The 15,705-nt window shown below is 40.2% G+C and overlaps 1 protein-coding gene across 1 annotated transcript in view; it reads left to right on the forward strand.

Annotated features, from left to right (window-relative positions):
- CFAP58 (cilia and flagella associated protein 58) overlaps positions 1 to 13,554 on the forward strand; it is a gene marked incomplete at both ends in the record, with an annotated part of 52,047 nt that extends 38,493 nt beyond the window's left edge. Inside the window, 2 exons of the mRNA XM_084210169.1 lie at positions 11,793 to 11,912; positions 13,378 to 13,554. Coding sequence (XP_084066295.1) covers positions 11,793 to 11,912; positions 13,378 to 13,554 — 297 coding nt within the window. The remainder of the gene's footprint in view (positions 1 to 11,792; positions 11,913 to 13,377) is intronic.
- Positions 13,555 to 15,705: the final 2,151 nt, after the last annotated feature.

A 15,705-nucleotide genomic window follows, 5' to 3' on the forward strand; every position in this document is an offset into this window, starting at 1 on the left:
AAGGCCCATATGAGTTTTTTCTTAGATGTTATCTTTGCATCTTCAAAAAGGCTGAGATTTATTTTTCCCTCTCAAATTTGGCATTTATTTGTTTTTAGTGCCAAGTGTAGATTCTACTTGGATTTGAGAGTTTAAGCTACTTGCATGTTACAGGTAGGGTAGAGAGTCTGAGCTGAGGATTTTTTGGCAGAATTGTCTATTTTCATAAAAAATAACTACAATTCACTTCAGGGAACTAATGACTGTAGAATCCCTAAAAGTCTCTTTTGACCTGCCCATTATTGTTCCTCTGTCATCTTGTCTTTAGAGAGATTTCAGCAGAGGTAGCTTGGGATTTGTGTGCTCTGAAACTTACAGGTGAACTGCAAAATCCACTGCCAAAATGCAATCCTTTCTTTACTGCTCCTTTTTCATTTATATATGAAGTCAGCCTTTTGAAGGGATTTTCCATCCAAAAATGAAAAGGGAAATTTTCTTTTTAGCTTTTTATAGTGTAGTAGGACTTGGTGCTTTTCTATCTCTGTTTCCTGGAGGATTTGAGTTCCTCTGGAAGCACTGGATTAATACCCTATCTTGCAGCTCAAGCTAGCAGTTCTCTCAGCCCTCAATTAAAAGGGTGAGTATATTGAGCTCTAGGCCTTTTCTATGCTTAAAAGCCCCATTTCTACCAGCAAAAATGTCACTTTTCTGATTTAGCTTATAGCAGCTCTTGAATGGCAGAAGAAATTCTTGCCAGTAAAATTGCATCTGATTGCATAGGCAGTAGCTGGCATAAACAGATCAGCACAAAGGAATTGCACCACTAACGGAACTGAAATTGGCCAATGTTGTGAAAAAACACAAGAGCGAGCTCTTCAGGTGTGTAAACAACAAGCAGAAACAGGCAGAAATATTGGCCCACTGTTAGAGAGGAGAAGTGAAATAGCAACAATGCTTTAAAAGAGTGAAGTTCAGCAGGGACAAGTGTAAGGTCTTAAAGCTGGGAAATTCAATGCAGGAGTGCAGGACAGGCTGGGATCTACCTGGTAGGGGAGCAGCTCTCTGGAAAGGGACCCGGGCATCCTGGTGGACAACAAGCTCAACATGAGTGAACATTTAGCTGCTGCAGCAAAGAAGGGCAACAGGGTGCTGGGTTATGTGAACAAGGGCATCACTAGCAGAGGTTGTTCCACTCTTCAGCACTTGTCAGGCCACACATAGTATACTGTGCTCAGTTTTGGTCCCTGCTATATAGAAAAAGATGGACAGGCTGGAGTGGGTCCAAAAGAGGGCCACAAAGGATTGGGAAGCTTGCCATAGGAGGAATGAATGAAACTACTGGATTTGTTTGGCTTTGAGAAAGCAAGGCTGAGGGGAAACCTTATAACCGTGTTCCAGTATTTAAAGAGCGGTTAAAACGAAGGTGGAGATTTTCTTTTTACAAGGAATCACATGTTAAAGATGGGTGCAATAGGTACAGGTTACTCCTGTGGAATTCTGATTGGACACAAGAGGAAAGTTGTTAACAATGAGAACATTTCGAAGTCATGGCAATAATCTCCCTGGGGAAGTGGAGCATTTCCTAATGCTGGACACTTCTAAGATCTATCTGGACTGGGTACTGGGCCATCTTGTCAAGATGGTGCTTTTGCTGAGAAAGGCTGGACCAGATGATCTTTGAGGTCCCCTTACAACCTTCTTTTCTATGATTCAGAGAATTAAAAGGTGTCAATTTAAGATCTAATCCCAAAATGTTTGCAGGAGTGGTCCCATTAAAGGGACAGCAAATTTACTGTTTGCTATCATAGCAATTTAAGCAAATAGGAATGACAGAAAGGTTGGACCATATGAATCTTGAGGTTTATTTCCTACATAGTATTCTACAATTCTGACTGAGAAACCTAGCTGCCAAAACTTCTAGCCATTGATCAAATGATTCTGGGGGACAGGGTGCAGGAGGAGAAAGGCAGAAAAATTCTTTCCTGCTCCTATAAAAAACTTAAGTGTTGCTATGTACCTTAAGGGAGCAAGAGAGAGAAAACAGTACCAGGTGGAGTGTGAGGTTTGAGGTTATGACTCCAGTTCTAAGTCGGTGACTGGAATTTCAAGGGATTTGCATTGAAATATAGAAATGGGAAATACTGTGAGGACTCAGGCCTAACATTTACTTTTTGGCTTTCAGCTGGATATGAATCATAAAGAAAAAGTTTACTTCCCCAGTGTCATGCAGAATTAGGCGGATGTGTCAAAGGCACACAGTAAGAATAGCCTTGATTTAGACTCCAAAGACAAGCTCTGTTCTTTTTTCAAATGAAAAAATAATGTGGGCCCATGAACTCTGGCTGCAACTCAGTTCTAACTTGTGATGGATATTATATTATGATGCATATCAGATATTATGATTATTATATTATGATGCATAACAGTCTATGTAATTAGTGCCATCAAAATAATTTCAGTCCAATACCTTGAAACTTATTTGAACTGGAGTCACCAATGCTGTATGAAGTGACATATGGAGGTACCTAATGCATCAAGTCACCCTTTAGGACTACTCTTAGATTCCTTCCTTCTTGTGCCATTCTTTTGTTTTCCTTTTGTTGTGTTTGAAAGGTTCATTGCTAAACTCGGATTTTGAGTGAGAATTTTAGCTTTGACTCTAAGTGGAGATGTTTTGTATTTAATATTGGTTTTAAATTGAAGGATTAATGTCTTTCAGTGGTTCTATGTCTGGCATGATGATTTTTCCATGCAATTAGAATGTCTTTAGGGTCTTTTGTTCTAACGCTGATAATTTTTTCCCAATTTCTTTAATTATCTAATTTTCAAAAAATTGATTGTGTAGCCAGCAGGGTTCTGTGAGTAGGGTAGAATTGTAGGATAATTGTGTTAAATCTTGGTGCAATTTACCAGGGCTCATATGCAATCCTGTGATGGTGTAATAAGGAATCATATCTCAAAAACATGAAAGGTATGAGTCACCTGTGTGAAGGTCTCTTAAGGGTTTACATATCTACCTGAAAGTTTTGTGTAAGCTTTAATAATTCAATAGGTATCTGAGGAATGTTCAGTTCTTGCCCTAGCTCTCTTCAGAAAGGAGTTGATTTTTTATTCCTGCATATTTCCAATATACTTCTTGGTGCATTAGTTTATTTTAGACCTTCTAATCTCAGTCCAACTAGAATTAGAAGATGTTCAATGCTATAGAAATTTACAGCATGATAAACTGCTCTTAAAAACACACTGACATTTAGATTCTTTCCCTCCTCCCACATATGTTGCAATTCAAGTGGAAAAGAATAAAGTCTTCCCAGAAAAATAGTCTTTTTTTTTAGTATGTTTGTTTAAACAGGGTTTTGAAAAAATTGGTAGGAAGTATGCTGATCACTTTAATGTCATCGGGTGGAGATAATTGGCTGCTCTTTAGGGTGAGAAAATAATTTTCCAATAAAAATAGTGCAAATATTTCTGGCACTGAGAAATGGGAAGCAAAGCAGATTACCTAGTGAACAAACAAAATAATTCTGGTGAACAGTTTTCTCAGTGGAAGAGATAATTTTTACTGACTCTTTGTGAAACTACCCCGCCCTCATAAACGAAATAGATTTCCCATGATAAGTGGTTCTGGACAGAAGCAAGGTGCAAGTTTATTTGAGAAAATAACTTCTGGGGATCTGCACAATTTTTAGCTCATCTAATGATGTTTTGGTCAGAAATATTCAGATGTTATTTACAAAGCTGAGGAAGTTGCAGGCAGAGTAAAAATCCCTTAGGGTTTATAGGTGGCAAGTATACATGAATGCTAAATCTGTCTTACAAGTTTTTTAAAATAATTGATATATTTACTTGAGTTTGAGCTTGAAAGAGAACTCTAATGGGTCATCAGATGTCACCCCTCCTCATCATGCAAGATTGTTTTAATTACATAAATACTATCTTTCATAGATGAGTGTTAAGCATAGTTTTGTGTCCTGTATTCCAATACATGTACTCCCAAGTCCACAAAGTTTAGCATGTCAAATCTGCAGAGATTGTTGTCTTCAAGTACACTGTGGCTTATTGTGAGTTTTCTTCCACATTTGTAACCTCCTGCTGTAGTCCAGGCCTGCTATTTCTGAAAAGCAAGGAGCAGGAGTATTGAAGCAGCCACCAGCATGGTGGTCCTGGGGGACTGGGAGACTGAGTTTCATTCCTGTGTGTCTTCAAGGAGTTTTAGAGAACCTTGGCAATTCATGTAATAGCTCTTTGTGTCCAGAACTCTTGTAGAATGAGTAGAGGATCCCTGCCCTGGCTGGAAGCAGTTCTTCAGCATGTGTACAATAAAGATTTAATACCATTCAGATACTGAAACAAGCATGCAATGTAAGAACCCAAGACACAGCAGTCATCTGTAATCTGCATCAGCAAAGCAGAAACAGCGATCACCAAAGTGTTTTATTCAAATACATTAGGTTTGGTCTGAACCCAGAATCCTGAGCATGGATGATCCTTGTATCATTGGACTAAAAATATTTTGTAAAATTACTCAATCCCAAAGTTCTTAGTCAGAATTGCCCTTAACTTCAACATTAGTTTGCTAGAAAAAAAGCTTGGATAAAAAGTTCAGGAATTGTTCCAGCAAATAACAACTGAAAACAACCTTGTTTACTCCTCATTCCTGTGTTCAGCATGTATCTGAGAAGGAAATAAATCTGCTGTGCACCCCAGGGTAAAGTATATTAATCAACCAGTTATCTTGTTAAGGGAAAATAAATGACTCGCTGTGCTGACTGAATACATTGCAGTGCACAGACTTTGCAGTGCTGTGGCAATCCGATACTGACTGTCAGCCACTCAGAGTCTGCTAGAGAAGCTGAATTACTGCAGGAGTGCAGCAGCAGTGTAGCAAAACATTCACAAACCCATATTCTATAGGGTGGCCCAGAGCTAGAGATACCTCTTAAGTATTCACCATTTGGCAGGTGTTCTTGTGTTAAGATAAGAGCTGTTCTGCTCTTCCCTCAGCAGCAAGCAATGAACAATCTACAGCATCCCAGCCAGTGATGGATTATTATCTTGCATGACAGTTGTAACAACAGCAAAACCCCACAAAAAATGTAATTCCACAGGGACAGACTGATTTTGTTCTATTCCAGTTCTCTTATTTTCATTCTTATTGTGAATGGTGCTGTTGTTGAGGGAACACAAGCAGAAAGATGCTGCAGCTAAGGCTATTTTGCAGCTGTTGCAGGAAGGCAAGCAGAGTCACTGTGGCTGGTTGGGTTTTTTTAGAAGGGTGGCTTAAAATGGGACATAGGAGGATGCAATCAGATGTAAAAAGAGCCCCATTTCTCCACTCTTCTCTTGAGACATCCAGAAATGTGCTGCCAAGTTCACAGGAGCCATGAACCTCAGTAGGGAGAGTCTGCCAAGTGGGGTGCATCAGTCAGCCAAGTGCTGCACCTCTTGGAGGCTCAAGGCTTCCCATGCCTAAGTAGATACAACTGTAATCTTAAACGGGGTATGGGACACTTGAGCACACCAGTTGTCTTTACGTGGACATTAGGATTCACTGTCTTTCCCCTTCCTTTAGTCCTGTTTCTGTTTCTTTGAATTTTAAGAAGTAGGCAAGGGGAGCTGAAACAGAACTCCTTGAAGAATAGCAGAGGCTCAGCTCTAATTACAGTGAGCCTGAAGGAAACCATGCATTAAAACATTCATGATTTCAGAATTGCTGTGTGTATTTCTTAGATGTACTGTTATTTCTTAATAGGTTCCAAAGTGTAACAGGAGACTAGTCTTTCTTCCCTGAGGTACTTGACGTATGCAGGGGAGCTCTGCTGTCCTGTCAAAAAGATGTATGTAGGCTTTACTGCCTTGTTAGACAGGTATTGTAGATTTAAGTGGTGGCTTGACTTTGAGACAGCTGTTCAGAGGTAGCAATTCCAGAACACCAAAGGACTAGAAGCAAAGTGCTCTCATCTTTTAGGGAATTCTAAAGATCTAAGTCAAGCAGGTGACTAAAGAGACATAGGTGCCTAACTTAAAAAAAAGTATTTCTAGAAGGAGCTCTGCAATCTCTTCAAGGTCATCTGTCAGATCAGTCTGAAGTGAGAACAGAAGCTGGGTCTACTGGGAATCCTCATCCCAAGCTGTCACCTGCAGGAACAGCTAATCATTATCAACAGAGCTGTGATAATTCTTTGATTCATCTAAAATTTAATAAATCTAAATGGCTATTGAATAGCTGAAATACATGCTGTTACACTGACATTAAAATACAGAAGTTTTTATGTCAAATAGTCTAGCTCTGAAGAGACTTAATTTAGTTTTTTTTTCTTAGAACCCTGCATAAATTATTATACAGTAAAAGGTTCCCCGTCATTTCCTTTGTAGACATATTCATGTAGAATATTTAGAAACCTTGTTGATAAGATTTGTATCAACCTCTGATCTCCTGTAGGTCACTTCAAGACAAACTGCTACTAGAATGCAAAACAAAGGTTTGCTGAGAACTCTCTTCAACCCAGCTGTCAAGCTGCAGGCACTGTGAAAATAATTGGAATATTTACATCAATCCATGTCATGTCAGGGGTAATTCTCACCTTCAAGGAGCAGCTCACTTTCATGTGTGTGTATTTCTGCTCACACATATAGAATAGGAGATAATTAATTGATAATCTTCTGCAGTGCAAAGTAGAAACACTATGATTAAATGAGCTACTCTGATTAATGATTTTATAAACTCTTGTGTAATGTCAATAGTAAAAGGGTACTGTAGCTGTTATTTCAGCAAGACACATCCATGCCATTTTCTTAGGATAGATTCTTAACCTTGTGTCTCAGAGTTCAGAAGTTGAAAGGAGTATATGTATTTATTTGTTCATTGGAAAAAATACTGTTTTCCTACGCCCTTATTAGGGAAGATCTGATAGTAACAGTTCCTAGCAATAATATTTATAAAAATAAATTGCAGCTGCACTCCAGGTGGAAATGTTCATAGTTTGTTGTTCCTGGGAGATGGTGATACTGCAGCATTCAGCTCTTGCTGTTGCAAAAAGCAGCCAAGGGTGAAGACCTTACAAGGTGCTCCGAGGTTTCTTTCCTCTCTCATTAAGCTGTTTTGAAAATGCCAGTCAATTTGGTGCAGTTTGCTCTGTGCCAAAGGAAACAGAATTGCTATTGAGAAGCATTAGTATCAGCTGGAGAAATAAGTTACAGGACAAGTTTGGGTGGTGCAGATTTCATCAAAGATGAGACTATCCCAGCCTTTCCTTCAAGCTGATGGTTTTCACAGAAAAACCCAAAACATCTAACACAGTGTTAGCATCCCCTCACTGTGAAAGGGCCTCAGTGTCCTCTTTCAAACTTAATTAATGTATCCAATAAAAAACCTCACACTGGTGAGATAAAGAAATGTCTAGGTGATAATGAAAACAGGAGCTGTTCTAGGGAACTGCATCCTTGCAAGGGTGTTTGCTGATGGATGTGGAATAGTCAGGAAAGAGCAGGAGCTTTTGGAAAGTATTTACAGAGAAAGTTTATACTGCACATTTCTCATAGTGCTGGAGGCAACTTTCTTCTGTTATTATAAAATTTCTGAAGGTCACCATATGCTAATTTTTTTCTTTACCTCATAAAATTTTTAAAGATAGATGTACTAAGCCAACAGCTACTGCTAGGTATACACAACAACAGAAAAATGTAGGGCTTATACAGTGAAAATGACTATGACTAGATAGATATGTCTGTGTATGTATTTAATCCAGATTTCTGTGTCCTGTTTAACACTTATGAAGAGGAATCACTACCCCTAAGGATGCTCTGCTGCTGCATGGCATCATAAACAAAATGCCTCTGGAGTTCAGCACAGCCCTGACATTTTGGTTATAGTGCCAATAAACAAGAAACTCCCCGTGGCACGTTGACTGACTTGTTATCCCCACCAAAGCCATGAGGAAATATAGAGTGCTTGCAAAGTTACTATATTGCTTTCTCTGCCCAACTAATTAAAATAAGAATTTTTATTTAGGGTGAATGTTTTAGGGACTGCTGCCATACACTACATCACACACTTCTGCACTACATCTTTATCTTGTTGAGTTTTTTCTTTAGAACTGGCACAAATTTAATTTACTGTGATGCAAAGTCTTTTGGACTTTTTTGTGTGGGTTTTTTTTTGTTTGTTTTGTTTTTTTTCTTTAGTTTTGTTTTGTTTTTTGTATTTTTTTTAGTAATTAATGTGATAGAAAGCCCTTGGTGAATAATAGGATTTTTGTGGGTCTGGTGGAGAAGGCTCTTGGAGTGCTGCTATGCCAGGTATTATCTATTTGGAGAGAATTGATAAAAATGAGGAAGCTGGGACTGCAGGGCCTTTTCTGCTGTGAAATCATCTTCATTAAATGTCTGGTCATTCGTCATCTCTGGTTCAGAAGAAACCCCTGGGCTAACTAACAAGTTGTGCCATTTCCTGGTGTCATGGTGGGGGACAGGATGACACAAAATGGGGTCACATCTTTAGAGTGCTGTTCCAGGCTGGGACTGGTGAATGCTTCCCATTCCCTGTCAGTGGCTGTGAATGCCTTGCTGCCACTTTGGGAATGTGTCTGATGGTACTGATGGTCCTTCTCACATGGAAAAGCAAATGGTGCTGTGCTGGTCAGCAGCAACAGCTTCTTTTGAAGAAAGGTTTTGCTGGCAAAAGTGATTCTTCTTGTGGAAGATGGAGGCAACTCGTGAACACCTAATCCTGGACAATCAACTGAAGTTTGCCAAATGCTAGCCAGTCTTCTGCAGAAGAAAAGAATTTTGTTTCAATTTGCTGTAGAGCAAGCAGGCCAGGAGAACTCCAGAATATCGCTGAGACAGCACCTAGCTAAATTTAGGGGAAAGCACCACTTACTTCTCCACCCTCCCTCTCCAAATTAATGGGTGAGAGACCTAGGGATGAAGAAAATTACTGTAATGGCTGGGCCTACAGACAGATCTTTGAGCTCCTGAGAGATCCCCTGGGAAACAAATCTAAGACAGGAAGGGCTATTCTAAAAATAATATGCAGTTTTATTTGCAGAATTTTTACAGCAGGTGTTCGCAGAGGTCCTGAAATTCTCTTTGAAATGCCTGAAATTTAACTGTAATCCTCAGCCTGAGCGTCCCAGCATGCCCTACATACACAAAATGAATGTGCCATCATCTCTCCACTATCATCTTGGCTTAGTTTGTGTCATAGACCAGTGAAGCTTGTTGATGTTATGGGCTCAGTCCTACAGTCAAGCATCTGCTGAATTCCATGGGAATTTCATGGTGGAAGGATCCCGTAAAAAGCTTTGTTACTGGTCTAGACCTGATATGAACACAGGTGCATTACTCTTACCAGTGGAGGCTTAACAGCATGGGTTTGCAGAGATTTGATGGATCTTCCCTCACCTCAAGAAGAGTTGTGCCTTGCAGTGTGTTTGTGACTCCAAGGTCCTTGATCTCAAAAGCTCAGAACTGTGGTAAGATGTGTGTTGTGATGGCAGCCTAGTGTGAGGATGGAGGGAAATGGGAGGAGAGGCAGTTTGAGACGAGCCAAAGAAACCCAGTCATAATGGGTTGACTTAATCTCTTACAGAAAACAAAGTTTTTCTTTATGAATTTGTGCTGATATTTTTTTTTCTTAGCAATTTCTGATTTCTTATGTTTAGAGATGGAAGTACCTGCAAATGCACCTTGCGACTCGTAGATTTACTCTTGCAGTTGGTGTTTTTAAATTAATTTAAATTAATTTATTTCAGAAATTAAAGAAATGCCAACCTGTGAGTACAAGCTTCTGCTGAGGAGGAAAGAAGTATCCAGGGTTTTCTTTTGATGTTTTGCTGACATATGGTGTTTCTAACTCAGTGACAAATTAATTGACTAGATGTAAAAGAGATGGACAGTGCTCAGCAAGGAAGGACAAGATATGCATTATAAGACATCTGGTTCTGCCTCTGTTGGATTATGGATACAATATACATTGGACACCTAATGAGTCTCTGCTGCATAAAATAGATTCTCCTTAAAACAGAATTGCATGCTTTGTCTCTAAATGAGGTTATTATACACACCATTGCACAGTGTTTGAAGAGCTTGGTTGGCCATTGTAGAAGGTAGGGAGAGGAAAAAAATTGGAAAACAATTGCACTTAAGACCTTCAATCTATCAATTGCCCCATATTTATCCAAATTACCATTTGTATTTTGTATTACAAAATACAAATATATGATACATTCAGGGTTGAAATGTTAATATTGACTGGCCAGATTTTGACAAGGACAAGGTGGATTATTCTTTTGCAGCTGTTTTTACCTTGAAGTAAAATCTTACTTCGTCAGAAAGAAAAGCTGGTAGTGGGAATACCACTATGAAGTGGAATAATAACTCTTTATTCAGACTGAATTCTCAATTTAGTATTTTCTGCTATGCAAACCTCAGTCTGAGCCTCAGGAGGTTTTGATTTTTCCATAGATAAACTGTGAACAATTTCAATATAGGGAGCTCTTCCTCAGTAATCTGCAGAGTTTAAGGACGCTTGCAAAAGTAAGGCATGATTTGAAGTGATTCCATTTTGGGGTCCCAACTTGTGACCATTCGTAGTTTTCAGAAAATGATGAGGTCTAAAAGCTCTACACTCCTTATGATCTTGAAGACTGGACACCTAAAATTTTACATCTTCAAAACAGCAGGCCACTTCTGAAAACCCTGGCTCAACCACTGAGGGAGACCAAATGTAGCAATTTTAGATGGTGGGATGGCACCATTTCCCACATCAACAGACAAATTCTGTGGTAAGAGTTGTAGAGAGACCTTATAAAAAAGACAGTTAAAAGGGGCTTTGCCAAATCCAGTGTAAATAATCACCTATCCTGCCTTCTTCTTGGCATTTTTGTCTTCCTCAGTTTAGTCTTTTGTCTGCTAGTCTCCTTTTTATTTCCAGTTTTCATTGTACCAGAAAAGGATGTAATCTTACTAAATTGTATTATTTAATGATCTTAGTTTTCCAGGATAGATAGTAAAACTATTGTAGTGTGCAAAACTATGAAGGTGGCTTTTTTCAGAGCTTTATTCCTCAGACTAAAAACAAGTACACTCTCAAAACAGCTGAAAGCAGCATTTCAGTACAGAAAGCTGTAAGTGGGTCCATGGTGTGGTTTCTTTTCAGGCACGGCAATATCCAACTCCCGCAAGTATCACTGTTCCAACGTAAAGAACGAGGAGACACATGACAAAAATTACTTGGTAATTGTGCTAGTCATAATTGTTGCTGTTTATAATTCCTTTCCCAGATCCCCTGCAGTTACACTGAAAGGTTATATATATATAAATATCTCTGTGTGTGTACATGTGCTTTGCAGGATTTTCTTTGGAAGAAGTAACTCTTTTGTACAGTCCTTTGCTGACATTTCTATAGCCAGCTCACATCCTGTTGGGCGAAGCTGTGATCCTTAATGTAAGGCAATGTGACTCATAAGAAGAAAGATTGCAATAAGCACAGTTTCTAGTGATTAATTTCCCAGCCCTGGATACTCTTCCAGTAAGTGCTAAGGTAGAGAGTGCTTGCTGGTGGTGGTGTTTAAGAGCATTTCATTCATGGTTTGAAGTAGCTGGATGTTTATCTTAATGAGCTCTCCCATTGCTATCACAACAACTTTAAATACCTTATGGCTAGTGAGGAAAGCCTGACACACAGGCAGATTTGTTTCTCCAAATACCTTCCTGACTGAGTTGCAATTTTCAGTGAGGTTGGTTTCCTCTCAGACTGTGCTGCTTCTGTAGGGGTTTAATAAGAGCTCCTCCTCTTGTCCCTTCCTTAGGAAAAGGAGAAGCTGTATGTGGAGCTGAGGCACGTGCTGGCCCGGCAGCCTGGGCCCGAGGCCACGGAGCAGCTGCAGCAGTACCGGAACATCCTCCGGGAGAAGGTGAAGCAGATCAAAGTAAGAGGTGCCCACTGTCCCTGGGGAGGGGCTGCAGGGAGATCCTCAGGCAACTGTGTGCCTGCCCTAGTGCACTAGACCAGGAAAGCAGGGTTATCACTGCATCTCCTCAAGGTGCAACACAAAACAGCAAACAAACTTTTTTTGTCCATTGTTCTACTTTGTTTAATTAAAAGAGAGGAAAAGTCTTGTTACAATATGAGTTAGCAGCACAATGCTGTAAATATGTATTTTGCATGGGCATTCTGGGATATTGCCAGCTTTTCATTCAGCTTATTCTCCTTCCCTTTATCTTAAACTGTTAATATCTTTAAGAAGCAAATCAAAGCCATCTTATTTTCTTTTTAACAAACTGGTGGGAATATACTGAGAATCTAGTGTTATTTCTCTTGTCATGTGTACATGTATATTTAGATTTGCAGATTTTGTGGAGATGACAGGAGGAACCTGTTCTAACCCCTCGTCAGTTGGAGGGAAGAGTTCCTGCTTCCAAAAGAATCTTGTAGAACATTTAACAAGCATAATATTAGAAAGTGATTCTTTGATAGAATTCTATGATATTCTATGAATAAGCTCATCTTCTCCTATTCTTGCCTGCATGAGAGATCAGTCTCCACAGGAGTTCATCTACTTCTGCATCTCCTCTCTCTGTTGAAGTCATCATCTCCTGTTCACTGCATCATAATCACGTCTATACTAACCATGAGGAAAAAAATGCAGGAGCAGATGGGCCCTTAGGAAACAAAGAGGCTGTTATGCAAATCTTAGCTTTCCATGGAGAAGAAAAACAATGTAGAAAATGTAAAATAGAAGCCAGAGTTTAGCTAAACTGAACGTGATTTGAAGTTCTCCATACGGTCCTTATTTGTCCTTAATGCAGTCAATTGCTGCTTTGCATTTCAGGCACAGCATGCTGTAGCATGATGGCATGCATGCCATTTTGGGGTGCCAGGTCAAGCTATTACCCTTCTGAAAGAAAGAAGGTGCACTATTTATGTTCCTCATTTTTCAAAATCTTAGTGATTCACATATAAGTGGCTTTGTATTCATATTTGCAGTGCCTGGTACTACTTTGCCTGTGTGGGTTGAATTATTCCACTTAGCAGTGCATCCCTGTGAATAAACCCCATTATTATAAAATAATTCCCTGATTTATTAAGACCTTAACTTTGGATTTTTTCCCAGCTTTATGTCCCAGAAATTAAGAGCTAATGTAGCTATTAATGCCATTCCCGTAAAGCTTGGGGCATATTTTACATGCTGTATTATGGTTAAATGGCATAACCTTTATTTTGTAAGATGTTTTTAGGTGAACAGAGGTGAGATCAAATGAAACATCAAGTGGGAAAAAGGATTGTGGTAGAAAATGATCACATCTTACATAATCAAATATAAAAAGAGGAAGTGCTTGTAAAAGTACTTATGTGTAAGTGAAGCAACATCTCCTGTTTCTGTTGTTTCTTAGGTTTTGTCCTCAGAACTGAGTATGTGTGAAACACAGAGCAAAGAATACAAACATGAAATTGAAAGACTTAACAACGAGCTTCTGGAAGTGAAAAAGAAGTATCTGTCTCAGAAACGCAAGGAGCAACAGAAGAAGTATGGGAAAACAGCAGTTTTGTCTACACAACTTTCTGCATAAGCTAGATTTTTGTTTTAGACCCTTTGGAACAGCATGTGGCCAAATTTGACTGAGGTGATACAGTTTTATTGCCTAATTTTCCTGAATGTTATCCTTCATGTTCCTTCAGTCTGGTCTGGATTTACCATGATCTATGGCCAGGACAAGAACATCCATCAGAGATGTTGCTGAACACGTTCTGCAGTCCAGTTAAATTATTCATACCAATGAGATGGTGCCCAGAGAACACAGATTAGTGTCTTGTCTCTGACATCAAAGCATAGAATTACAGAGCAGTATGGGTTGGAAGGGACATTTAAAGGCCATTTAGTCCAACCCCCCTGCAATGAGCAGGGACATCTCCATCCAGATGAGGTGCTCAGAGCCCCAGACCGACCTTGAATGTTTCTGGGATGGGGCATCTACCACCTCTCTGGGAAACTTGGGCCAGTCTTTCACCAGCCTCATAATACAAAATTTCCTTCTTATATCTAGCCTAAATCTACCCTCCTTTAGTGAAAAGCCCTTATCCCTTGTCCTGTTGCAGCAGGATTTCTGGGCTGAGTGCACATGGCTGGCTCACATCCAGCCTCACCCACAGCACCCCCAAGTCCTTCTGGGCAGGGCTGCTCTCCATCTGCTCATGCCCTGACTCAGGACCACACTTGGTATTGTGGAACCTCAAGAGATTCTCATGGGCCCACTTCTTGAGCTTTTCCAGGTTCCTCTGGATGGCGTCCCATCCCTCAGGTGAATCAACTGCCCCATTCAGCTCGTCATCTGAAAACTTGCTGAGGGTGCTGAGGGTGGGCTTTAACTTTAACAAGAGATTTCTTAGATTTCTGCAGTCAAATGATGTGATCTGTTACCAAATTTTTCTGTATGCACAGAAAGCCTGTTGTCTTTCCACTCATTTCCATCCTCAGCTGGTTCCTTCCTCACACACTAAAGGCAATGGTTCTGTACCATTGCTGAATATAATTCAAAGCTGCCTTTATTAGTTCTTCCTTAATTTCAGACAACAAATTATTTGATGACTAAATTAGCAAAATAATCAGTGATAAACAGTGACTTTTGTCCATCTGCAAATTGCATAATGCTACCTTAATGTTTGGAATTAGCAGCAATTGTGCAGTGCTAATGGCCTTTCTGGAGCTTTAGGATCAATATGTGAGGCTACCATAATGCCTGATAATCCATTTCCAGCAGCTAAATATCTCCTTCACAGTAGATTTGGTGTTTCCATTTCAGACTCTGGCATCATGTCTCTTTCTGTTCATAAAATGAGGAGAAGTTCACCCACATTTTGTTGTTATGTCTCACCTAGAATTAATTCCTGTCATAGAAACTCCACTTGTTAAGGACATAATTGCTTTTAAAAAAAATATACTGTGTGAGTTGATGGTAGCTGAATGGGGACATGCTATACAGTGAAAGAAATTTCATATTGAAAGTCATTTAGTGCTGGATTCACTGTTTATAGGGTCAGGATAAATACCTGTTACTGGGGCAGCTTGTCAGGTTGTTCTTTTGGGCAATCATGCCTGTAGTCTGATGAGCATTGGTGTCTCTGTGACATCTGTGTTTTGGAAGCACATTCAGGTACTGTTAGGGGTGCTCCTGCAGGCTGGCATCATCTTGTGTTCCCCACCAGAGCCTCAGAAGGCACCAGCACTGTGCTGCCAGCCCTGGCTTGCCCCTCTCCTGTCTTGTGGCAGCTGAGGGGTGGTGTGGGCTTTGCTCTCCTCTGCCCCTCATTGCTTTATACCCCAGTCAAGCCTGTTGGACTGCATCTTGCTTTGAAGAACCCAGAGGCATAACTGGGCATACCAGTCCTGGGGAACTGCAACTTCTGCTGCCTCTAGGCTGTGCTTTGTGTTGGCAAGGGAAAACAACCTTGTGCAGCCCTCCTTCTCCAGCCTCCCAGGTGTGCAGGACACACTGCTGGCTTTTTGCAGCAGAGACAACCTGGTGTGCAGTTAGGTTCTTCCCCAAGGAGCCCTCTTCCCTGCCATCCAGCCATCCCACACCCCTGCTGCCTCAGGCAGGGCTGGACAGGCAGTGCCTGCTCTCTGGATGCTGGCCAAAGAGCCAGGGCCGTTTGATTCATACAGCCTCAGATATCTCTAAATCCCAGCTGACAGAAAACCACTGACTTGATTCTCTATCTTG

Source organism: Fringilla coelebs, assembly GCF_963513975.1.
Source record: "Fringilla coelebs genome assembly, chromosome: 8".
In the NCBI taxonomy this organism is placed as follows: domain Eukaryota; kingdom Metazoa; phylum Chordata; class Aves; order Passeriformes; family Fringillidae; genus Fringilla; species Fringilla coelebs.